This window comes from Acipenser ruthenus, chromosome 14 (genome assembly GCF_902713425.1).
Source record: "Acipenser ruthenus chromosome 14, fAciRut3.2 maternal haplotype, whole genome shotgun sequence".
Taxonomy (NCBI): Eukaryota; Metazoa; Chordata; class Actinopteri; order Acipenseriformes; family Acipenseridae; genus Acipenser; species Acipenser ruthenus.
In genome coordinates, this window is record NC_081202.1 from 14,338,844 (window position 1) to 14,366,343 (window position 27,500).

Sequence of the window (27,500 nt, forward strand, 5' to 3'; positions counted from 1 at the left end):
TATATATATATATATATATATATATATATTAATTACTTGTACTGTGAAATGATTCTGCAACCAATGTGATTACAAAAAAGAGAAGTAGATTTAAAGAATAATAATAATAAAAATGTTTAGGGGGAACAAATTAGGTCATGTTTTATGTCACCACTGGAATGTTATAAATTAATTAGACAGTAATTATAAGGTAATTAAAATACACTTTGCAGTTCAGTTATTTTAGCTTTAATGCATAATTTAGTAACATCAGTACTTGCTTGTAAGTAGTAATGCGTTCAGATTTTCTTTGGGCTTATTACTGTTGATGTTTTCAGAACGATCAATAAGTAAAAGTGACTAATCGTCGCCCCAGGGGTGTTTCATGTATCTAAGCAAATAGGATTCATCTGCCACCAGCCGTAAACATCTACTTTTACTGTGACACTTTATCCAATATATTTTACATCAAAACTTTAAATGCAAACCCTTGTATTGCAAAACTTTGAGGATACAGTGACCTTCCCATTCACCATTTCCATTACACCTGCTGGTGATGAATGGAACTGCAGCTGCTGTAAGCTCCTTCCAATACCAGCAAAGTCTGCAGTTCCCATCTCTAGTATGTCGTAGCCAGTGGCAAACTCGACTGCCCTTGGCTTTCCCCATTAAACAACAGGGACTGTAACTCCACTTACTGTACCTGCATGGTAATGCTTAAACAAATGGCCCCAGGTACTTTACAACTGAGATTTAGCTGGAACTGCAATTTCTTTGTGTCACAATGTGTTCAGCCATAGGCACTGTATTGCTGTTGAGGAAAGAAGTTTACATTTTTGTGGTTTTCTTATTGAATGACGATACATCCCTTGACTAAACACCACAACAGATACGCATTTGGTTAGCTGGCCTTACTGCAGAGATAAAGATGGTGGCTCTGCGTTGGCTGCCGCCGCACTCTCTTCCCTGGTGCCAATGGATCCTAATGTTTCTTGATATTATTTAATTAGAACTTTCTACTGCTCGGATCCATGATGCCAGAGAGAAGACGATCCAAGCCTAGGAAAGCATAGGTAGCTGCCTGGGAGAGGGAGGGGAGGGAGAGAGGGTAAAAAAGGAAAATGGAGAGTTCATTTGTTCATGTTTTTGTGTGTATTTTTGTACTATCCCCAATAAAAACATTTGATCACAAAAAAAGAAAAGTGAGTAATAGCAAAAGTATACTCGGTACGAAATTGTGTTTGTACTCGGTACTGCCCTAACACAACATTCCCAAAGTATCTGCAAATTAAATCTGTAATTCTTGTTTACAAAATGGATGCTGTACATGTGTTGTATCAGAAATATATTGTGGTGAAATTTGATATTATTATTTTAAGCATAACACACCACATTCAACTATTTAACGAAAAGGTTAATTTTTTTTTTTCGTAATACAATTGATCAAGAAATATTTTTTATTTAAATAATAACCTTTACACTTCCAGATTACACATCATTTGTATATAAGGAACTATAATGCATTATTATTAGCACTAGCTGAAGGTCATTTGAAACTCAGCCCAGTCTCAGTCGATTGATTTGAAGACTATCCTCTATAGATACGATCTTTCAATAGCACTATTTAAACACAGCTCTGATTAAACTGTTAAGCTCGCCCCTTTGTTAAGAGGTGCTGTCTTTTTGTTTTGTTTGTCTGTTTTGCTATCAGGAGTTGCTACAATCAATATTACAAGGTTTCCTATTTAAACATACAGGTTTTTATTTAGTGTCGACCTGTGAGAAACAGTTCTCACAGGCTGTTTTGTAAGTGCTTGAAGGAAGAGGAATGTGTATAAAAAGCAAGCACATACTATAATTGATTTGTTCCAATCCACAAAATGCAACAAAGAACAACCCAATTTGTTCCCCTGTAAATTTTTAATTGGTTATTATTGAGATGATGGAGGTAGCATCTTGGTTAAAGTAGAAGCTCTTTTCCTAAAATATGTGGGATGAATAGATGGCTTTGCCTGAAAGCATACATGTGAAAATTGAAACAATACAATCTGCAACTTTTGGGTATGTGACCACAGAGAGAGAAAAATATTAACTACAGCTGTAAACCGGTTAAAAAATAATGCTTTTATTGTTTTATAGAACCAGCTTCTGTAGCTTTAAGTCTAGGCTTGCTTATTGGTGTTTGTGTTGCATTCACAACCTGAATTCTCAGTGAAGAGGAGGTTATCTCATTTATTTGATCAAGTGAGGTCTGTTTAGGGAGGGGGGTTACGGTACATTCTTATTATGGTACACAAACACTCTCGGTTCACCAAACATAGAAAATGCTATGAATATATCAAATAAAAGTCTGATGCAAGATTGCTTCCTGAAATATGTACAAGCCCATTGACCTGCAGCATTAGAAGTATAATCTATAGTGGTTGTAAATACCCACAACTGGCTAGGCCTGGTCGATGGAAAATACTAGGTGGGGTCTCATTGATGCCTGCTGCAGAATCTTAGCAGTCTTCTATCAAGGCTACTTGTAAATAAAAGATGTGTGATGGGGTGGAGGAATATGAATGAGGCTGGCTAGTTTGATGAAAAACATAGATATGTAATTGCTTAGTGTTTTAGTGGTTAGTCTAAACATCTTCAGATTAGATACTCATATACTTGATATCTTTCTGGGTTGAAGTACATTTAAATCTAATATGAGTGCCCCTGGACAGAGCTGACTGTTAAGTCCCATATCTGCTGCTGAAGGGAAAGCAGCTGTGAGTGGTAGAAGCCTTATAAAAAAATACTTACAAAACCTTCTAAACTCCCTAACAGCACAAGAAAACTGAGCATGTACTACATTTATAAATGTCTTTCTTTCCTTTTTTTTTGATCATGACAACAAAATCAAAGAGCTGTATTGAGAATTCTGGAAAAGAAAAAAATATATATTTTTTCAGTAATAAAAGCAATTTCTTTCTACAAAAAGCTAAATTGATTTCCTGCCCTTTCTCTATTGAGATCTACAAAGACGTTCTCTAACTAAACTGATAGCTGTTAAATCTGATGATTTCAGTTAATGTTATTGTTGTTTTGGACAGAATCCAAGTTATGACATATTATATATTTATATCTAACAAGGTATTACTGAAGTTTATGTATTTCATTAAAATATAATCAAGGCTGGTATTGCCTAATAATAGTAGATCCACTAATGACTTGTAGAAAAGGTACTTGCTTTTTTGTTAAGCAAACAAGGTTAACAGGGGGTCAAATAAAAATAATTGGTTAAACATAGCAGTTGGGATCAGCAAACAGTCGACTAGCCTGTCTGTCAATCCATCGTACTTCCAATAAACCACTCCAGTGCTAATGTGTTTCTATGAATTCATTTGTTTTGCACCATACAGAGTATTTCACTTGAAAAATGGTGAACAGTAGCATTTCACAAGGGATGTGATAAGAGTAAGCATATGATTAAAAATGTCATTCTATTTATGGTCCACATTTGCATTCACATTCTGTGTTGTAAAGTCCGTATTTAATTCTGGCCCTTATGCGGCCCTGCAGACCACCTGCTTGAGTCCCTCATTATTAATGATCATTTGTAATCCGAACATTTGTGATGTGAACATTTGAGGAAAAAAACAGTATACTGAACAAGCCCTTCAAGAAATCTAAAACCATATGCTTTTCATTATAGCCGAATGGACTTATTATCTTCCTACAAAAAGGACAGTTGGACATATTCACAAAGTTTAACTCACTGTTATTTGTATAAATAAAATACAGCTCTGTGATCATTACCTAGACTTCTGCTGACTTCTTGGATTCAAATAGGGCACAATGAAGTATCTTTTTTAAAATCTTTTCTCCCGTTTTTAATGATTATAATTCTTATTATTTGGAAAGGAGAAAAACTTATACAAAGCTAGAAAAACATAACTAAAGTAAGTAATATAATTAGTGGTCTCTTGTGCTCTCAAGTAGTTTGTTTCCCATTTTGTAGCATTAATATGGAATTGCCTTAGTTTAAAAATAGGATGTATGAAATTCTGGAGTGAGTGCTTTAAAAATAAGTCCCATATACCTGAGTCAATTTAAAGAAAAGGGGGGGGTGGGGGGGGATCTTTGAGCATGAAAGCATCTGCTATAAATTCCTTGGCAGTGTGGAACATGGTGCCATGTAATGGCTGGTGTTGAACAGACAGTGATGGATGAATACCTGTATGTATCTCAGCATTGCAGATCATTCTCTCGGGACATAAGTTTGAAGGAAAAACAAATCCCACAAAGACAGAAAAAGCTAATCAGGTGATATGTGTTGTTACAACTCTCGCCTTTTAATACATCTTAACCACTACAAGACACATATGTGCACCTAGCAATGTAAAGCTTTAAATATATAAAAGCCAACTTCACAACATTTCGGTATGTTTAACATACCTTTGTCAAGGGAAAGTGTGTTTGAAAACAAACAGTGGAGGTATTTATAAGCTTTTGATGCCATGGTAACCACACTCACTTATTTCTACTTGATGTCAATTACTACTTGGTAATGATGTAACAATCTCCTATTCTTTTCTACTTAAACCTTCATGCATCATGGTATTGAGCCTATCTATCCATGTATTTTCCTTTATTGTTCTCTATTGTACATCATCAAATTGTGTATTTCTTCTAAAACTGCAAATTGTAGGTCATTCATGTTGTGTTCATTTTTTATAGTGTTGAACTATTGGTTCATTTACTTTATTTCTTATGTTTGAGAGGTGATTCTGTTTTTATTTGTATTAGTGTTGTACCTGTTGTTCCTACATATTTCATTTTGTTACATTTTTGGCAAAATATACCATAAACAAGGTTGCTAGTTTTGTATGACGTGTTTCTTACGACTGGATAATTATTTGATCTGTTTGCGATTTCACTTGTGCTCTTGCAGGTTTTAATGTCCTTTAATATGTCTATGCTCCGTTTATGTTTACTGTAGACCAAAATATCAGCTAAATTGGCATCCCTTCTAAAATCCACTACTGGCACTTTTTGGAATATTTTTTTCCAACTTTTTCTGAATTATGAAGTATATGTAAATGCTTCCAAACTATTTTTGAAAGGTTTGTTAATAATCTGGAATTTGTCATTATTAATGGTACTCTTTCAACCTTCTTTTCTCTTTTATTATACTCAAGTAGTGAAATATAATTAGTCAGCCTTTTGGATCTATACTTTAAAGACATTGCCACATTGCCTAATGAAACAGTAGATCCCAGTCATCCAAGATTAGATGATTAAGTGTAATGAGAGTGGATAATTGTGTTTACAAATTTTCGGACGTATTTGTATATTAAATGTAATATGATCTGTAACCGTATATATATTTTTTTTAGTGTTTCAATATATTAATGTGACTCAGTATAATGACTGAACAATTAAATAATGTATACATTGTTTATTTAATAGCCTATTCTAGTAGTTTTTAAATTAGATAGTATTTGTTATACATCCAAGGGTGGAGGGGGGAGGGGGTAGCTGTATATCCTAGTGGTGATTTACAATAGCTCTTCATTGAGAAATTCAGCTTGGGTGATAAAGCTAGTAAACCAGAATTGAAAAAAGTTGGTAAGCCTGACAAATAAAAGCATATAATATGTAATTAAATATTTAAAAAATATTTTTTTTATTTGTGCCATGACTGCTGGGAGACAAGATGGTACCACCTATGGTTTTTTCAAAACTCCTTGAGCGTCTAGTTCACATACGCCTATCACAATACATATCGGCCAACTCCCTCTACACCCGATTCCAATCTGGTTTCCGTCCTTCCCATTCCACGGAGCCTGCCCTCCTCACTGTCCAGAATCATCTGGCCAACTCCTCCCACGCTGGCCTTTCTTCAATTCTCATTCTCCTTGATCTTTCCTCCGCCTTTGACACAGTCGATCATCCCATCCTCCTTTCCACCCTTTCCAACCTCGGCATTTCTGGAACACCCCTTAGCTGGCTGCACTCATACCTATCCTCCCGCACGTCTGCTGTTGCTTTCAACAGCTTCACCTCTCCCCCCTGCCCTCTGACTGTTGGTGTTCCCCAGGGCTCTGTCCTCAGACCCTTGTTATTCTCTCTGTACACCTCACCTCTTGAAGCTCTAATCTCTTCATTTAACCTTTCCCACCATTTCTTTGCTGATGACACCCAGATTTCTTCTTTCCCTTCCTTCACCCCTGACCTTTCCACCCTATAACTGCTTGCCTGACTGCAATCCAATCTTGGATGGCACGCCATTACCTCCTCATTAACCCATCAAAAACTGAAATCCTTTTCTTCCACTCCCCTTCTTCTCCCCCTCCTACCCTCACCATTTAATTTCCTCCCGTCCCTCATTCCGGTTAACTCTGCTCGCAACCTCGGCGTCATCTTTGACGTTACCCTTTCCCTTGCTGATCATATCTCGGCCACTACACGCACCTGTCAATTCCACTTATTTAACATCCGCAAAATACGCCCCTCCATCTCTTTCTCTGCCGCTAAACTTCTGGTTCATGCTTTCATTTTCACCCGCCTTGATTACTGCAACTCCCTCCTCATTGGCCTTCCCTCCTACGCCTTCACACCACTATAGCAAATTCGAAATGCCTCTGCCCGTATCATTTTCAACCTCCCCCGCTCCTCTTATACCGCCCCTCTTCTCCTTCAACTACACTGGCTCCCTGTTTACTATCGCTGCTTATTTAAATTCCTTACTCTAGTCTATAAATCCCTCCATGGTCTCGCCCCACCCTACCTGGCTGCACTTATCACTTACTATGCTCCCCCCCCGTCCCTTACGCTCTCAAACTCTGTTCTCCCTCTCGGTCCCACCCTCGCCCTGTGCCCAATCCCGTTTCCATACCTTCTCCCTCCTGGCTCCCCTTCATTGGAATAAACTCCCACTCCATATAAAACAGTCACCTACACTACGCAGTTTTCGCTCCTCCCTTAAAACACATCTTTTCACCCTAGCCTATCCCACTGCGTGCCCTAGCCCCTAACCCCCGGTCAGGACCCTGCTTGCTTGCCCAACCCTGCCCTAGCCTCTGTTCTCACAGTAGCACCACTCTTTATTTCCTCACCCTTGCCCAATAAACGTACCTTCTTCCTTCCGCCATTTCTCTTGATTGTACCGTCTAGTTTAATAATTGTAAAGCGCCTTGGTCAAAGGCGCTATATAAATATAAATAAATAAATAAATGGAGTGATACAGTATGCTGGGAAGTGTTTGACTGTTAGTTTTACAAGAATCCTCCCGTGAGAAAAGCCGAAAGCTGAAGTTTGATGCCTAGCTCTAACACCCTTGAAGTAGCCTTATGAAAAGCTTGAAAAAAGGACAAGTAGCAGCTGCAAAGGTAGCAATGAACGGTAGAAACAAACACCATTGACACATTTCGAAAAGAGACCATCTGCGATTACAAAGCTGGATTCAAGTGACAATATAGGGTTCAAAATAAAAAGTGCTTGAGGATTTTCACTTTAAGGTGCACATTTCAGGTGCATTTCTTTTAGGATCTTGTGAATGTAGCAAATATCCTTACGGGAACAACAACAACGTGTATATCAAAGCAAGCAAGTAATACTGAGACTCAACTGATTATTAAAAAACATCAAACAATTAATTATCAATGACTTTTTAATTTCTGTCAAAAATACATTTGATGGGGTCCCCGAGTGGCTTATCTAGTTAAAGTGCTGCTGGGAGCGCAGGATGAGTCATACAGCTCGGACGGCGCCAGTTCGTGTCCAAGGCCGAAATTTGATGGGGCTTCCAGGGTGGGGGATGGGAAACTGGCATGGATGGCGTCTCATCACACAACAGCGAACCCTACTGGTCAGACACGGAGCACATTCAGAGTGGATAAAAAGCAGGACTGATCTCTGTTCTCTGGGATCGGTAGCCCGTCCACCTCTGCTCTGGATTGTTCGGCGTAAAAGCGATTCTGGCTTTAGGCTTGTGAGATCGGAGAACTCTCACATGTTCTCAGAGCGTCTGTGCTGTGTGGGGACCCGCTGCGGTGAGGAGAACAAAACAAACATAATTGAGCATTCCAAATTGGGAGAAAAATAAATAATAATTGGTCTGTGACAGGGTAGACGGGTGGTCTGACGTCAGGCAGAAGCAGGAACAAAATACTGACACCAGGGACTGCAGTTAAAGTAAGAAAGACTCTTTTTATTTTTAAATAACAAAAATAAAATAAATATTTTTAACAAAAATAAACGGCGCTCACAGAGCAAAATAAAAGGGTAAAAGAAAACAAATCTCTGACACAAAATAATAAATAATACGATCCCAGGTCAGGCTGGGCAGTTGCTGTCACTGTTCCTGGAATCTTTTTAAATCAAATCAAATCACATCACGTTTCGTTTTGTTTCGTTTCGTTTCGTTTCTCTCCACTCTCGCTCCTCACTAACACCCACCCGGAGCTAGAGAGCTGCAGCCTTTTTATATCATAGTCACAATCTGCACGAGTTTATTAAATTACTTCTGTGGATGGGACTACCCATCCACGCTACAAAACAAATCTGCTACGCCGTCAAAATACAAAACAATAAAACATACGGTGCTCGCCGTCATGTAAATAATAAATCATAATACAAAAACAAAATAACACAGGGGTGGAGGGGGAACCCCCGTTCTAAACTAAAATAAACAAAACAATGTACAGGGCTGCTCGCCCTGTTACATGGTCATACTAAATAAAGCAAAAAAAACTAAAATGGACACGTTCACACTTAGAATAAACACGTACTTAGCTAGACTGTATTTGCATGTATTTGCATTTTGTTGTCCTTGTTTTGGATTACTGTCTGTTCACGGCTGTGATGAGTTTAGTTTGACTTTTTTTTTGCTCTGTGATTGTTGTGGTCTTTCTAATGTTTTTATGCTGATGTAGAACATTATAAAAAAACATTAACAGTATTATTCCCAGGTTTAACAGTTCGTTTTTAAACTCCAAAGAAGCACAAACTATATACAGTCAGTTTTCATCAATGTGCACAATTTAGTTACATGTTGTTTGCCAGGAATACAAGCCTGTCGTCCTGCTCTGGATCCAAGGCATTGCGCTTTTTGTTTACATCGAATACACAGGGGGCACATACTTACAAACCATTTTCAAAACTGATTCGCTGGTAGTTAGGAAAAGAAGAGCACGCCCATTGCTTGTCTTTGGCAGAAATACTGTAAATAGCAAGGCAGGGCGTTCGGTGCAGTTTCATTGATAAACCTAAATAATGTTTTTAACTATGCACGCTATGAAAATGTTACTATTTAATCAATTATCCAGTATTTATATCGATGTATATAATGAGGAATGGAATCGATGGAAAAATCTATTTTCGATTTAATCGTAGCAGCCCTACAACTTATATCGTTTATTTTTATTTTTTTAATGTTTATGAATGTTATATCAACTAATGATATATATATACAGTATATAAAAGATAAATCATCCCAGTCATGTTTTACCAAAAAAAAAAGGTCTTATATTATATATTATATAAGATATATATTTTGTCAAATTTACATTCGTAACACCTAAAGGACCCTAAAAGTTTAAATATATATTTGAAATTTGAATTAAATCTCTTGGCAGCTTAATTTTTTTTTTCTATTAATGCAGTGCCTTAGACATTAAAATCATCCTGTTTTGCTGACATTTGATTATAAACGACAAGACCAAAATGTATGCCATACCAGAATGCAAATAAGATAATATTGCTAAATGCTGTATGAGGGTTTTGGATTTGTTTTTGATATTTTTCTTTTTCTTTTATGTTTTTGTTTACGGAAGTGGATCATAAAAAACCTCAAGTACCGGTACCTGTTTAGCAAGAATTGAGAGATTTTAATGTTTTATTAGCTCTGGTTGCCTTGCAGATCCAGATGTAAACAGATGCAGTCTGTCTTTCTCTGGTATATGCAGTATCCTGTTATCTTGCTGTTTTACAACTAGCCTCTTTTCCTTTCCTCACGGCCTGCCCTTTGAATGCACGCTGCCCTGAGCTGAGGTATTAATATGCAGCTGCCATTCCAGCCCTGTCTCCCTGCAGTAATTGAAAAGCCATCACTGAGCCTAGAGCCGAGAGAGAGAGAGAGAGAGAGAGAGAGAGAGAGAGAGAGAGAGAGAGAGGGTTTGATTCGATTGATCAAGCAGCTGAAGGGAGGGGCTGAGCAATCCCTGACTCACAAAAAAAGAAGCCGAAAATAATAATAAAAAGATGAGGAAGAAAATACCAAACAGACCTGGATAGTTTTCCACACAAGGAACCAATGATGGCTTGTTGTCAGTACCTGGACTATTTAAAAAGTGCCTCCTGAAGATACTGTTCAGGACTCCGTTGCTAATTAGCATTTGGAATTAGAAAAAAAAAAAGCTGAAGCAAAAAGGATCCTTTGGGATTTCTGCTCTGGGTGATGAACCTGGACGCAGCACAAGTGATAAATGGGGGATCTGTAGAGCGGCAGCTACAGAGGCAGCAGCTGAATTAGAATTCCTGGCTGTCTTTTGCAGGGGTGGGAGGTGGGGGTGGAGCAGAGTGACATTTAGGCAAACGGGATGGTGGTTTATGTCCTACACTCCCCGAAGACTTGTTTTAGGGAGCCGAATGCAGGCACAAATCAATTTACTCCTTCATCGGTGGCTTCCACGGTATAATGTGCAGAGAGGGGTGGGAGAGAGAGACGGGGAGGGTAGTAGCAGAGCGCAGTTGTGTCAGTGTTTCCAAAGGGTGGATGGGAGCAGCAGAGGTAGAGAGAGCAGGACGCAGTGGGGAACACTCGCCCTCCCAGGAGAGGGAAGAAAGCTGTGACTTCGGACATGTGTGACTCTGAGGTGTGCCCTGGTGGAATCCAAAAGAAACGTGCACTGCACGTCATGCTCGGCTCCTGGCTGTACTAGAGAATTGGGGGGTGCGCCAGGAGGGGGGTTGGGCAGACGATACTGAGTGACCTTTTTCGGCGAATGAGGGCGCTAGGACTGAAGCGTTAAGCACAGGTCACGGGATGATGTCGGTGACCAGTGGATTAAGCTACCAGCTGCCGGGAATCACCACTGTTACCTATGTTTTCGTTTACAGCCCCAGCACGGTTATCCCTGAGCCGAGTCCCCCTCCACAGCCACCAACCCATTCCGGGCTCCGAGGGCCCAAACGGAAACTCTACAGTGCTGTGCCTGGTCGTACCTTCATTGTGGTGAAACCCTACACACCCCAAGGAGAGGGCGAGATCCAGCTGAACCGAGGGGAAAGGGTTAAGGGTAAGTTGACGGTATCCTAATTCTTGTCACTAAATGCTGTGCTGGACACTTAAATGCTATGATATACTTTATTAAAACTCTGACTCACACAGATGCAGTATTAATACTGAATGGGTTAAGGGTAGGTGAACATAAGCTTTATCAATATCTTATTTGGTGTTCCAAAGTGTATCTCTTAGTATGTGTTTCAGTGTGCTTTGCTTTATCTTATCAGAACTGGGGTAAAGAGCCTTTTTAATATAATTTTATAAAACATATTATTGCATGGGGTAGTAACTTTCAAATCACTGTTGCAAAGTGTAACCGAGGAAAATGTTGCTAAAAAAAAATTCAGTTATAATTTGATTTGGCTTTAACTTTCAGGTGCAGCTGAAAGTATTTGTTTAAAACTAAAAATGAACTTTGTTTATTGTGTTTTATAATAATATTGTATTGTGTTAGGTGTGTTTTATTCTTTAGGAGTGGTGGCTTTAAAATGGTAATGCCCAGAATAGGCAGCTTGAATTAGACCGTTTTCTTATAGAATACTTTGTATACATTTTTACAAACCTTTGTATTTATTTTTTAAATAACATGGTGTTGTAGTTCATGGATATTTTTGTAGTCTGGAACAATTTTACTGTGTTATAAAGAAAAGATAATAAGTATAAAATGACTTGTTGGGCAATTGGATGTGGTAAGGGCTCTGCAGTACTATACACTTCCCAGTGTGCCTGGGAAGATTGTTCAGAGTAACTGGAAGAACACATAGCAGACCTGCAGCAGTATGAAACTTATTCATAAATACCCATGAAACCATCATTTACTTCAGCGGAAACTGAAGAAATTGTTGGATAGCGCCTCTGATCAATTTAACCAGTATCTTTACATGTTTGCTCTTAATGCATTATCTGTATATTATAGGTTAACCTTAGCAATATATATATATATATATATATATATATATATATATATATATATATATATATTTATTTATATATATGTGTGTGTGTGTGTATATATATATACAGTACTATGCAAAAGTTTTAGGCAGGTGTGAAAAAATGCTATAAAGTAAGAATGCTTTCAAAAATAGACATGTTAATAGATTATATTTATCAATTAACTAAATGCAAAGTGAGTGAACAGAAGAAAAATCTAAATCAACTCCATATTTAGTGTGACCACCCTTTGCCTTCAAAACAGCATCAATTCTTCTAGGTACACTTGCACAAAGTCAGGGATTTTGTAGGCATATAGTCAGGTGTATGATTAAACAATTATACCAAACAGGTGCTAATGATCATCAATTCAATATGTAGGTTGAAACACAATCATTAACTGAAACAGAAACAGCTGTGTAGGAGGAATAAAACTGGGTGAGGAACAGCCAAACTCAGCAAACAAGGTGAGGTTGCTGAAGACAGTTTACTGTCAAAAGTCATACACCATGGCAAGACTGAGCACAGCAACAAGACACAAGGTCTCTCCCAGGCAGAAATTTCAAGGCAGACAGGGGTTTCCAGATGTGCTGTCCAAGCTCTTTTGAAGAAGCACAAAGAAACGGGCAATGTTGAGGACCGTAGATGCAGTGGTCGGCCAAGGAAACTTACTGCAGCAGATGAAAGACACATCATGCTTACTTTTCTTCGCAATCGGAAGATGTCCAGCAGTGCCATCAGCTCAGAATTGGCAGAAAACAGTGGGACCCTGGTACACCCATCTACTGTCCGGAGAAGTCTGGTCAGAAGTGGCCTTCATGGAAGACTTGCGGCCAAAAAGCCATACCTCCGACGTGGAAACAAGGCCAAGCGACTCAACTATGCACGAAAACACAGGAACTGGGGTGCAGAAAAATGGCAGCAGGTGCTCTGGACTGATGAGTCAAAATTTGAAATATTTGGCTGTAGCAGAAGGCAGTTTGTTCGCCGAAGGGCTGGAGAGCAGTACACGAATGAGTGTCTGCAGGCAACAGTGAAGCATGGTGGAGGTTCCTTGCAAGTTTGGGGCTGCATTTCTGCAAATGGAGTTGGGGATTTGGTCAGAATTAATGGTCTCCTCAGTGCTGAGAAGTACAGGCAGATACTTATCCATCATGCAATACCATCAGGGAGGCATTTGATTGACCCCAAATTTATTCTGCAGCATGACAACGACCCCAAACATACAGCGAAAGTCATTAAGAACTATCTTCAGCGTAAAGAAGAACAAGGAGTCCTGGAAGTGATGGTATGGCCCCCACAGAGCCCTGATCTCAACATCATCGAGTTAGTTGGTTAGTTCTCCAAGATGTTTGGGCCAACCTACCTGCCGAGTTCTTTCAAAAACTGTGTGCAAGTGTACCTAGAAGAATTGATGCTGTTTTGAAGGCAAAGGGTTGTCACACCAAATATTGATTTGATGTAGATTTTTCTTCTGTTCACTCACTTTGCATTTTGTTAATTGATAAATATAAACTATTAACATGTCTATTTTTGAAAGCATTCTTACTTTACAGCATTTTTTCACACCTGCCTAAAACTTTTGCATAGTACTGTATATATGTGTGTGTGTATATATATATATATATATATATATATATATATATATATATATATATATATATATATATATATATATTCCCAATTGCATGCATATATTGTATATACTGTATAATGCACACATACACATACACTGTATACAGAATCTGTATACAACAATTTGTGTATGCACCATGCTTATACATATAAGTAGCTTTTTCAGATTGAACATTTCTACATTTTTTCCAGTTCTTGAACCTACTGTACTGTAGGCTTTTAAAAATAGTGTCGTTTGATTCACATAGCTTGAAAATCAGCCACCTTTGCCTGAAATGTAATTTGCACTTTCCCTGCAACATATTTTCTTTAAAACGTTTTTGAACTTGTCAACTTAACTGAAATAATACACTTTCAGGAATGGGGTGTCTGTTGTTGCTGTTGTTTTTATTGGTAACCTCTTTCTGAACATTTATGTTTATTGTTTAACTTGTGAGGTACTTTTATATTGTGCCTAAGTGGGAGGTTTTGCAATGCAGGCCAGCTTTTACTGTTGCTCTTAACAGACTGCTTGAAGCATTTCTGTTACCAAAATCAATGCTGTTGACTCTATAAAGACAGAAATACAGGTAAAAAGCCCTGGTTATAAGCCATATTACCCGAAAACATTCTTCCTGTTTACATCATGTTAAAAATCATGTTACAACCTTTTAGACAGGTTGAAACAGAGAAGTTGGTAGAGCTTTAAATCCAGCTCAGAGCCTGAATATAATAATTATGTAGAATTAAGTCAGTGAACATGTTGACAAGAAGAAGAATTCCTTCAACTCCAACGACCAAATGACTCATATCCAAGAGGAGTGCCATCATCAATTAATGAGCATAACAATTTGTTATAGGGCAGCAAATGTCTGTGTATGGTGGAATATCAGCTTGATTAGAAGTGAATGGACCAAGGCTGAACAGTTAAGGGGCTACGAGGGAATACAATATAACCAATACACAGACGTTCATATCCAGCTATATGTGTTTTCTAATCATTACTAACCTTTATTTAGTACATTGTCAATTTCATTGAAGAGAGGGAAAAGGTTAATGAAGAGAATATCATTACATGGTCGCGGCTCATTGTGATGTTACCGTTTTGAATGGCCTTTGCAGTTGAATGGAATTCCGTATATATGTGTGGAATATATAAAGTGAAATGTGCGCTCTGATTGGCTGAAAGATCGCGAGCAGTCTATAATCTCATATATATCCTGTTTTATATTAATGCTTCCACATCAAAAGGGTTCAAAAGCTCTGTATATGAATATGTGCCCTAATGTTGTGTAGCATGGTTTTAAAAAACGACCCAGCAGTAATAATACAAATATTACAGTAATACTAATATATTATTATTATTATTATTATTATTATTATTATTATTGAACAATATAACCTACATATTCCTGCATATTTCTTCATGCTGTCAAGAAGTGAACAAGAAGTAAATAATTTCCTTATGAGATTTTAATTCTATTAATAAATGAAAGATTAAAAGGAGGGTTTTTTGATGCCTCGTGATGCATGAAATGTATTGTGATATTCACTGCTGGTGCTGTTGATTCTTGAGTCCACAGGAAACAGCCTGGAAACATGATGGTTTATAGAAAGCATTAGAGAAAATGAGACTCTACAAGGAATTCTCATGCAGCATATGTTTAGGGGAGAGGGCGGGGGGCCCTATAGTACCAAGCGTCAGTACTGAAAATGTAAGAAATATTGCAGTAGGTATAATGCATGTTTATTTATGTGTTTGTTTATTTAACCAGGAGTATGTGTTGAGACAGAGGCCTCATTTAACATGTTGAAATCAGGCTAATATCACTGTGTCAAAATTGTTAGGGCTAAGTATGGTAGAAGATGTACTCTACAGGTAGTGGTAATGCCTCTATCCCACTGTACTGTATGTTGGATTTCAAGTGTCCCTAATCAGTCATGTGTAGTGTTATATACCGAGCATCAAAAGAAACTTGTCACTATTATAACACATTTATTTTTGAAAAATATAAGGTATATAAATGATGGACATTGACAAAATGTTTTTGGTTTCTTTTTAAGCACTCAATCATTCATCCTTGACCATGACACACTTGAGTGACTATGACTGAAGCATATGCTCTTAATTGTCTAATTAGACAGTTGATTGGATACTGTATATGAAGTGATAAGTTTCTTATATATATAGTAACATTTGGGGTATCATAACAGGGACCAATTAAGAGTGTATGTCCCACCCTACAGACATTTAAGTTGTGAAGAAAAAGACAAACCCCCAAAAAGTTTGTGGTTCTGTTTAAAAATGAACAAGCCTTGGATGCGAGTCAGGCTTTGCAGGATTACACTGCAGCATATGCCCTTCAAAATTCAGGTTGTCAGTTAAGGATTTATTTTGTCTATTAAAATCACCCAACCAGCAGCTTATCAAGATCTATCAGGGCCAGCATTTTAGTCTAGCTCTATGAACTGCTTGGCAAAAAATGTGTTGTGAATAAAGAATCACTGGGAAACATTAAGAATGTGTGCACACCATGCCCTATTCATCCTTCCCTACTTATCAAGAACTTGTAGTAAAAAACAGTTTTTTGTTTTTTTTTGTAATAAGCCATTAGATATCTCAATATATCAAGCCACAAATATGATAGCTGCGGATTATTTCTCTATAATAACTAATGCTTTAAAAAATGTTTTACCTCACTTTAATGTACTTCGTATTCCTGAGTGTAAATCTATTTTCGTATTTTTGTTTACGACTGTAAGTCGCCCTGGATAAGGGCGTCTGCTAAGAAATAAATAATAATAATAATAATACTATTCAGTCTAAGGAAAAGTTCATTTTTGACAGTACTGAAAAATGTGCATTAGAGAATAAAAATGGGTGAATCAAGAGATTTTTTTTAAGCGTTTCTAAAATGTCATATTAATTACAGTACATAATAAAGGTACTTAAATTGAAAATATGAATCTAGTGTGAAACTAAAACTGACCTTTAATTTGAAGAATGGTTAATTCAAAGATACATCCAAAGTGGTGCTCATCAAAATGAAAAGGTTTTACAAAGAATGCTTTGAACTTTTCTCACTGGAACAAAGTGAAAGGTGCAGATGGAGCAGGAAGCATGGAGGAAAAGTAAAGTAGTACAATTACTCTGAAAAAAGGCACGCAATTATAATAATTGACATGTAGGGCTTTTAAAATAAAATCTACTTTGTGAAAATGAAGCAAAGTGATTAGTCCAGGGCCAAAAAAAGAGAAGAGTCTTATTTAAAGTTTTTTTTTTTGCCCCTGACAGGAATACAATTGTACCTGTGTCAGCCTGATAGAGGGACTCCTGGAGTTCATAATGAAGCAGGGTGTCAGCGGCAGGGCTGAACTAAGACCCTTTTTATAGAAGCAGGTACTTAGCCAGCCATACCCAGGCCCAAGTCACACTTTTCAATTGTTGTCCTGAACTCAACTTCCTTACTTTATTCTGTGAACACATCTCTTGTTTTATTCATGTTGTCATTCTGCAACCTTTTAAAGGCTTCACACATTTTGAAGCATCCCTGTGAGGGTTGCTTATGTGAGTTTGCAAACCCGCCACTACTCTGACTGCTGCTAATACAGTATATCACACACCATTTAAGATACCTCTTTTTTCTAACTCTATTTTCAAAATCTAACAACGCCCTTGATTGGCTCTCTGACCCAAGGTGGCCATATTGGGTTCTTTTTTTGGTTACACAGCTGTACTCTAGGTCAGGTTTGATTTTCTAGGTCAGATTCAATCAAAAACTTTACCCTTTCCTGACAGCTGTTTTTTTTTTGTTGTTGTTGCAAAGCTTTGGCGACAACAGTGTCAAACCCATGTATCTCAGAAACCATTTGAGGTAGTGATTTGAGGTAATTGCTAAATGTGTTGCTTATCAAGACATTGACCTCTAAATGTCATATTGAGATGGATAGACTTTTGTTACAGCTGCATAGAGACAGAACACTGCATTGTTGTTTTAATTTTACACAGCTCTGTTCTTTTTTTAAATGTATTATTTCTTAATTGTTTTAATTTATCTGTAGTTTGGTGATTGCCTTGTAGGTTTCTATATTGAATTAGTTTAAATGAAAAGATTTTGATTGTATTAAGTTGTTTCTACGTTTCCTTCCACTCGTGCTCAAATGTATTTTCTTTATAGATTTTACTGTATATTGTATATTGTATATTGCACATGTAGTTCTAGCTTGTTTGGCTATTATAATATTGTGGATTTTAGAAAGGATTCTATTTGGTTAAATAGAAATTTTGAGAAAAGAATGTCTTATTTGAAAGAAATTAAAGTAGAATTTATTTATTTTTTCCTAAGGACCGTCGCACCTGCACTAACACTGTTTGGACTTGGATATTGAGGTGCAGTCATTTTTGTGACTTACTGTATCACAGTAAAAATGTGCCATTTTGGGCAATCTTTTGTCTGTGTTCTTTTGGTTTTCTTACTTAATTTCTATTACCCGTGTTGTCCAGTAAAAATGAACACTTTTACTGCTGCTTTTAACCTATCAATGATACAGACCACATGTTTTGATATGTTGTATCATTCTGTCAATAACGTTTCTACTACAGGTGGTGTCCAATGAACGTTCTTTTACTCTCTGCTCATATTGATTAATGTAGAAGTTAAAGCATGCTTGGAAAACCCTATGGGAGGATAGCCTTACGAAAATGCTATCCGAATACCATCTGCAGAGCTCAGTTGTAAGTTGAGTTGTGTTTGTTTCCTAAGTGTGGGAAGAAGTTTTGAATAGTGATTGGTGTTAATCAGTGTGTAAGAAATCAAAAGCTATAGTTACACACGCCATTCATAAATAAAATCTGTATTTCTTCAATTAAGAGATATGATATGTATGAGTTTGCAAACCCCGGAGGTCTCTTTATATCCCATGATCCCTTGCACACCATGTGACGGAAGTAAAGGCAGAGTTGAGTGTCTAGGGTTAATAGAATATCTGTTATACTTGCACTTCCTAGCAGCGTCTACTGGGTCAAAGCAGGTTACTTGCTGAAAGCATGTCAGTCAAAAGGTGAAGAAGCTGGTTGGTTAATGACAGGAGCCATTAAAGGGGTGGAGACAGTTTTATCAGGTGAAATGACCAGACCAATTCAACATTAAGTGGAAAGCATGTGCTCCTAGTAAAAGAACTTAAGAAACAATTCTGTCCATGAAATCTGGTATTCTCATGTTTGTTTCTTATCTGAATTAGTAACTGGTGAATAACGCAGAGGGCTTACCAGAAGTGCCACAGTGCAGCAGTCAAAATGGGTCCCCTTTAATTTTGTCTTCCCTCTACTCTTACAAGAGGTGAATAATTAAAGAAAGGGACCCATTTTGGGTGCTGAACTACAGCATGACACTGCTGGTAAGCTCTTGTGTAATCTGTATGTCCATTTTTTATTTTTATAAATCACAAATTATCAGTCAGTGGACTAAAATGACCTCAAACACCAACTTCTTACTTTCATTGTTTGTTTGTTTTCTAATGTGTTTGCATAAAAAGCTTCCTATATAAAAAAGGAAATTATTCAGTTTAATTAAGCAGACTTTTGCCCAGGCTTAGACTCTGCTGATTCATAACCCATCATAACCCAATATCCAGGGGCTATTCCAGACTGATTCAGTAATGTGACTTTTAAAAGTATTTTTTTAAAGAATACTGATATTCACAACATATTTTCGTCTGACAATTTCCAGTATGCTGAAATGATGACTGCTGTGTTTATAATATGTGTACAGTAATATGTTAATTGAGAATATTTGTTAATTGACTGTGAGCAAGGATTTACTTTGCTGCCACTGGTTTGCATTTTAAACAAGGCTAGTGTCTGTTTATTTTGTGTTTAAATTAATAATACATAAAAGCAATAGTCAGAGTTCCAATAAACGTATAATTAAGAACACTGTATTTCCCTTTTTAGAGTCAATTGTGTTTCAGAATGCAGCCTCATTCTACGCTCACAAACAATGGCCATATTAATAACCAAAAAATACGTATTTTCAAGCAATTGCTATGACACAAAAAGCTTACATTAAAATTAAATATACTGTATTGTGCCAGTTATCACCATTGTATGTTCATTTGTTCGACATGCCATTTGACCACTGACAAAGAATATAATTTATATAGCAGGGGTCGAAATAAGACTCCCATTGCATAGCAGTTCGATTCTTTCCTGGGTTTACAAGGAGTTAAGTAGGACACATCTGAGCTTGTTACCTATACACTGTGATAAATAATGCTTGCAGTAAAACATGTAATGGATGAACTGCTATGCAATAGGAGCTACGTTCCCACTAGCCGCTCGCCACGTCGCCACAAGCCAAACGTTTTCCCTTGTAAAAATGACCAGATAAGCAAGCAGTACTTAAAAAAAAGTAATGTTCTGCTGAATTCCAAAGTGCTATTGAATTGGTCGTCTATATCTATCAGAATGCAGGCATTGGCAAATGACCTGTGTCAAAAATATCCCAAATAATGTATATTGGATGTATGCTGGAGATGTTTAAAGGCAGAAACAAACTTTGTGAACTATTTAATATGCTAAACTGGTAAATAAAAACTACAACAACTCTCCTCTGTGTAGAAAGAAGCTGTGGCAACTTCAACCACTCCTGGGGAGCCGACTTTCTTGTTAGGAAATTGTGTCTTGACAAACTTAACATGTGTACAAAGTTAATAAAATTGGGACATATATGATACAATCAGCATTGTCAGCTACAATTGTGTGCACTGCAGCTACAGTGCAACAACAGAAAATCCTACCTTACAGCACAAAGAATGCTTTTGTTACAATTCATACAATTGCATAGAAGATCACCCACATTATGTTTTTTCAGCATTATTATTTCAAGGTTAACATGGACAGTGTGACGGTCGTTGTCTTGTGAGTGAAAGCAATATAGGAGGTGAAGTGTACTGCTGACCTCCTCCAGGTCCAATCAAGATTAGCAGCAGGAAGTAAAAACCATGGTCCAACATAACCCAGTAACCCACTGACTCAACCACCTGGCCCATTGTAAATATACACCATTCAGATGCTGATTTACTAGAAACAGATATGGTAGTCATGAACACCTTAAATTCATCTCAGCTATGCTGTTCACGCAGGCTGCGGTACATTATTTTAAATCAGGACACTTTCTAAGTTAGGGTGATCGGAGGTGACAGGAGTGCACAGTATACCTTCTGGCACTGTCTTCTTTGATACGTTTTAAATAGTAACTAAGGTTATGCTTTTGGACCTTACAGGATTATAAAAAACTTTAATCAAGTCTCCCTTGACCCTCCTTTGTTCTAGCAGGTTCATATCTTCCCTGGAGCCCTACAATTTGCCGCTGTGGCCTGTAGGGGTTGCCTCAGGTCACCCAGTGGAGTCGTGGGCACTGGGACCTTCCTGGTAATAGTGCGTGCCTGGGGAGATTACCATAGGCTCAACCTGCCCCGCGCCAGAGCACGGAGAGGGAGTAGCGCGGCCACTTGCCGAGACGCTTCGCATTCCTGGTGGGAGTGCTGTAGAATCTCCTCCACCGCCAGCCAAAAGGTCCTGGGGATATTGGCGGGTCTAATAACGACGCCTTATCCGCATCCGGGACCCTCGCTTGCGAGAGCCACAGCTGTCTGTGAGCTAAAACTAAGCTTGCTAGGCTCCGGCCCAGGGCTTGCCCTTGTAGGCCGGAGATCTTGAGCAGCGTGTCTGACAGGAGGCGCAACTTGGTAGCCACTGGCACTGGGAGCCGGGCTTAGTATGCCTTCCATGTAGATAGTCAGTATACCCGCCGTGTTTGCCAGGCAGGTCACCTGCGCCTCCATTGCATACGCCCACTTGAGATACGCCCTCTCTGTAACCCTGCACTGCGAGTTCGGGCACACAGGGTCCTTGGGTAACCCCCCCACCGGCGGAGCCTTAACCAAGGCTGCAATGGTGGAATCCACTTGAGGAAACCGTGCCAGACCCAGCTTATCCACACCTTCCAAGGAAGTAAGCTGTGAGGCTTGCTTCAACACTCTTGGCACCAAGGCCAGACGATCCCAAGAGGAGTGCACCTCCTCCATAAACTCTGGAAAAGCTAGGAAAGAGTGCAGGCGGGGAGCTACAGCCTGCGTCCAGAACACGGACATGCGTGGCTCAGCCGCTGTCGTCCAGGAGACCTGCAAAAAGGTTGTAGCCCATCTCATCAGTGCCGACATGGAGCTCGAAAGTGGAGGCACACTAGCTTCCAAGGCAACCTCGGAACTAGGCTACACTTCACTAGAGAGCGCAGCCTTCCCTCCTTCCTCCATCTCAGTGGAGAAGGAATGCTCACCCCAGGAGTTCGCTATGAATATAGCGTCCTCCTCTGCCATCATTGATGGTGTTTCCCACTCACCCTGAACTCCTCTGGGGAAGACAGGGGCTGGTACTGGTGGCGGCGACGGCGGAGCCTGGGCTACGGCAGGCGCAGGCACCTATTGCCTCGACAAGAGCTCTAGGACCTGGGCCATCTGTGCCTTGAGGTCCATTATGTCCCTCGCCTGCTTCGAGTGCTTAACCTGTCTCGCTTGTGGAGGGGTTGACACCCGAGTCTAAAAATAAGAAAATATGAAAATAAAAAAAAAATTCGAGGGCACTCAGCTCCCAGTACTTGTACTGTGAACTGCTTGCCGCAGAAGCTGGAAATTAAAGCAAGAAACCCATGGACCTATTTGTTTAATTACGCATTCCTGAAGCACTGGTGATTAACTAAAACTTACTAACCATGTAGTATCGTGGGGGGAAAAATCACTACACATTATTATGTAGTTCTCTTACAAAACTAATGCAAATAACTAATAGCACAGCCCACCTCACACCACAGGCTTGATTTTAACAAGTGTTTATTCAGTAAATGTACTTTTATTATTCCTCACTGTGGATGAAGGGGATATAGTGGAGTACATACACAAGTCACACTTCACACATTTGTCTATACTTGGAGAACCGCTTATCCAATTGTCATGAAACTTGGCATTAACATTATTTGGCATGTGTGTCAAACATGTAATTCTTATTCTAAACTATTAGATTCATTTAAATTTGCTGTTGTGTTGTTTTTATATCTCTTTCTTAATCAGTCACATCTATCTAGCAGCTGTTCCTATGAATTTAACATATATTTTTTTTACACCATAAAGATTGTGTCACTTCCATCATAAGATATTTTATTTAATCAATTATGCAGTCCTATTAGTTCAATATTTTATTGAACTACATGTTCCTCTTATTTGACATATAATTTAACGTGCTGCTGTTTGTAAACAGTTTCTGGGAACATCCACACTTTGAAAAGCATTTGCTGTATTGTATACAGAATAATATTTCAGTCTCTGGGGCCCGGAAAATGGCTTATTAAAGTTATGATTAGGTTTAGGTGTAGACTCTCCAGGAAGTTCTAAAGCTTTTGGCATCTTTCTTTAGTTGAAATGATCCCACTATTGTTGAACAGTACTAAATAGAGAGCTTTCAATTGATCGTATCGAGCAGCATTACACCTTCACAATGGCAGAACAAAGTAGAAAACAAGCTAAACTAAGTTCTGGAAATTAAAGATTTAGCATACCGTAAAACTTCAAATAATTGCCGGTCTCTAATAGGTGCAGGGGCTGCTCGGAAATATGGTATATACATGCCAGGTCTCTTTTAAATGCTGGATTATGAATATTATTATTATTTGTTTATTTAGCAGATGCCTTTATCCAAGGTGACTTACAGAGACTAGGGTGTGTGAACTATGCATCAGCTGCAGAGTCACTTAAAACTATGTCTCACCTGAAAGACGGAGCACAAGGAGGTTAAGTGACTTGCTCAGGGTCACACAATGAGTCTGTGGTTGAGGTGGGATTTGAACCGGGGACCTCCTGGTTACAAGCCCTTTTCTTTAACCACTGGACCACACAGGAATCAATTGAAGATCAGGGTAAGCACAGTAGAATAATATCCACAGAAATGAATGCAAGTGACATGTAACCAGGTGGTCTCCGGTTCAAATCCCAGCTTACTCACTGTGTAACTCTGAGCAAGTCACTTAACCTCCTTGTGATCCGTCTTTCGGGTGAGATGTTGTTGTAATTGACTCTGCAGCTGTTGCATAGTTCACACACCCCTAGTCTCTTTAAGTCGCCTTGGATAAATGCATCTGCTAAATAAACTAATAATAATGAAAATAACTGGGTTTGCTGCTTTCTTGGCTACTGATACAGGAAACAAAAGGATTCGAAACTGCAAGTGAATGCTTCAGATGACAGATGTGATGCACGTTGCAAAATTGCTGAATATCTGGCAGAGAACTGAGCTCTATTTTGGGACTATAGCCAAGGTTTGGATTCATGTTAGTATAGCTCATGTGAAACATGGTTGTGATGTTTTCTGAGTATAATACAGGGCTGTATTTTATGTTGCACTATGCAACAGTTTATAATTTATACTTGACGGAGAGTTCATTCCCAAAAGCTTTTCTTTTTTTATGACATTTTAAATACATGAAAGAAACAAGTCAACTGTGTTTGGAAGCTGTTAAACACCTCAGTCCTGCCTTGCTTTCTAAACTATCCCAGATAATCCTCACAACTAGCTTCAGGAAGACAACTAATAAAAGTTCATTTTGGAGGGGGTGGTTTTCAAGGCAGTGTCGCTAAAACACTTTAATCCAGAAATTATTTCTAATCCTACACACAATGTGTGTAGACGACAAAAGCAATGGTAGCCCGTTTTTCTAAGGACTTCTTCCCGGGTCAAATAAAAATGCCCTCATTAGCGTGTAACCAGAAAATACAGCATTTTTTCAATGTACAAGCCTATTAAAAAAGTGCTTTACGTACGTAGGTGTTTTGGAAAGTATGTGTTATCAGCAGCTACACACAATGAATTATAGGTTGCAATCCCATCAGCTGTGAATGTGATACAATATTGATAAGGTTAAAACTGAAAGGTTAAACAATTGTTTATATCATATCCTTGGATGAAAAAAACAAGAAATGTAATGAATAAGGTTGTTCAGCACAGATTTTGGGCATGTTGATGTACTGTAGTAAAAAATAAAGACCCTAATATACATTGCCAGCTAGCCTGTGGTGTGCGACCTGAGGTGTGTGCAGTAAATGTGCACCCTTGATGGATGTGAGTTGGGGCCGGGATCCATGAAAAGTGTCTGTATTAATAAAATTCAAATAACAAAATTAAATGCTTACTTTAGGGAATAAATTAATGGAGGAGTGGCACCCCACTTACAGAAAAAAATACCGGAACAACAGCCAACTATAGCCTGCTAGTCTGTGTACTGCAGGGCTGTATCTATATAGCCTATACAGAATGAGTCCCATCAGTCATTTAAACACATTTAGAGGAATACTTAAAACATTGTTTTGTCATCGCATGCTATAAGTTAGGTCATACATACAATAATTTATAAAATGCATAGTGATAAGGGAAGGGTTGTGTAACTTTGTGTACTGCATGCATCCTTATAAATTCAGTTTGGCCCAAATCCAGTACATCATTCAATCACTTTAGAATAAATGACTTCCAGTAATTATGAAGTATAATATCTATTTGTATGCATTTCTTTTTTCCCCATATAAATATGTATTTTTCAGAGCAGCCGTAATATTAACAAAGGCACATTCTGCATCACAGTTCACACAACCACATTATTTATTGTGTATTTGAATTGAAAAATTAAAAAAGGTTTTCATCAAAATCACAGTCAAACACATTTTGCCCTAGTGTTTGAGGTTTTCTCCATCATCGAAGTCAGGCCCATAGAGTCTGACTGTTCTGTTCATAAGTTTGGTAGCAGCCACATAAACAGATAGTTCAAAGGTTTAAATCCTGCCTGTGGATTACATAGACAAACACATAACATGCTGCTAAATTATTTAAATGTATAGCTTGAGGTTCTATATTGATGATACCTGGAACATATGAGTCAGACTGTCACTCTCACACACACATTCCCACATTAAAGGCTCAAAGGTTCAAACATTATTATCGGGAGCATTAAAAGTGTGAATTGGTGAATTCAAATTACTTATTCCAAACCAAAAATGCATAAGCTGTTAAACAGTTTAAAAAGCTACATTAAAAACAAGGTTAAGATTTTGGTTCAGATTTCATTAATCCAAAGGTTGTCTGTAATAATAGGGGGTGTGGGAATCCGCTGCAAATGATTGAGAGACAGAGGGATTGACGTTGAAACGCTAACTTGGTGTCCAGGATATATTTACAGTAAAACAAAAGAGAGGCCACGTGATGCTACCAACAATGACTGTACAAAAAATGTACAAACAAAATACTGTGCAAAACACAACTAAACACAAACGGTATTGTGAATACGGCTAGTGCTGCTCTTGCTATGCTAGAGAGGTCCTGCTGATCCCTATACTTATGGGATTATAAATCCCCAAACTACTCCCTGTCCTGTGCAGGAGAATTAATTCACTCCGACCCCGGTTCCACACTTGGTGGTCAGATTTGTAGTTTATGTTTGTTCCTTTGTACTTACACAGCGGTGAAGAGCTTTGTTCTACTCCACAGCATGAACAAGCTTGTTCTGGCTCTCAGCATGGGAGTACGTCAGCAGCTCTGCGGAGAGCCGCCCACCTGCTTGTAAGGGATCCGCAGACACAAAAATAACCAATAACCCTGAAAGAAAATAACCAATATACAACTTAAACTACAGACACATGTGCAGGGCCTCAGCCCTGGCTCAGTGGCACAAAAACATTTCTGAGAAATATCCAAGTTACAGTCCAAACCAGCTTAAGCTGAAGATTTATCAAAGAAACCTGTAGCTTCAAGCAGAATAAACAAAGTTGTTCTTCCAATCCCGTCAGGGGGTGTTGATTGATTTGCAGTGCAGTAACCATTAGCAACAAATTGATGGAATTGTAATTGTAAACTAAAGTTAGAGTTGAGCAGGTTCACAATAAAACTATTAACTGCCATTCTGCAGGTAATTTCCAAACACTGCATACAGTTCATTCCAGATGTTACGTTCTGAGCCTCTAATTTACAGACAGAGACTGCTATCGTTTAACAAATATTAAACACATATATAAAGACATGTGGTTTAAATATTTGTTAAATAATGTTACTGTTTTGTTTTTAGTGTCACTACAGCATTTTACCAGTGGGTTTATACACAAAGAAAACAACAACGTAGCAATATAGTTGAGGTACACAGAAGTGCAAAGCACTATGACATTCATAAGACAAAATGGAATAGTTCTCCAAAACCAAGTGCTCGGATAACACCATGGCGCAGAACTGTAAGCAGAGATTTTTAAGTCCAAGTTATAATATAACACATTGTACCAAATCGGAAGTTGCACCAACACTGCATCCTACAGTGGTGTGATTAAGTAATGACCAAGACCAACCTGGTTTAGCTTTGTAAATGTGTATTTTTTAATGAAAAAATGGGGATATCTTAAAAAAAAATGTTGTGTCTATTACCTAAGAATTGTTCTGAAGGTGTATTGTATTTTTATTTGTATTTTAATGAAGAGTCTATCAGTGCTTGATTGAGCTTCTACAATTGCAGTGTTTATCTTGTCTGGGTTTGTATCGATGGTGGTCCTCTATAGTGAAAACTATAGAGATGCGCTCTGAGTTATTATGCTGGCTGGGTAGTGCTTGGCAAGCTACATCTTTTTGTTACTTACA

General features: G+C 38.3%; 1 protein-coding gene across 10 annotated transcripts in view; it reads left to right on the forward strand.

Moving 5' to 3' along the window:
* Positions 1 to 27,500, forward strand: part of LOC117419752 (SH3 and multiple ankyrin repeat domains protein 3-like) — a 276,153-nt gene that overhangs the window by 161,308 nt on the left and 87,345 nt on the right. For all 10 annotated transcript variants that reach the window (XR_009307250.1, XM_058985907.1, XM_058985911.1 and 7 more), the window contains one exon: positions 11,074 to 11,252. Coding sequence is in view for 9 of the 10 variants with exons in the window: in XM_058985907.1 (XP_058841890.1) it covers positions 11,074 to 11,252 (179 nt within the window). In the remaining variant the exon portion in view is untranslated. The remainder of the gene's footprint in view (positions 1 to 11,073; positions 11,253 to 27,500) is intronic.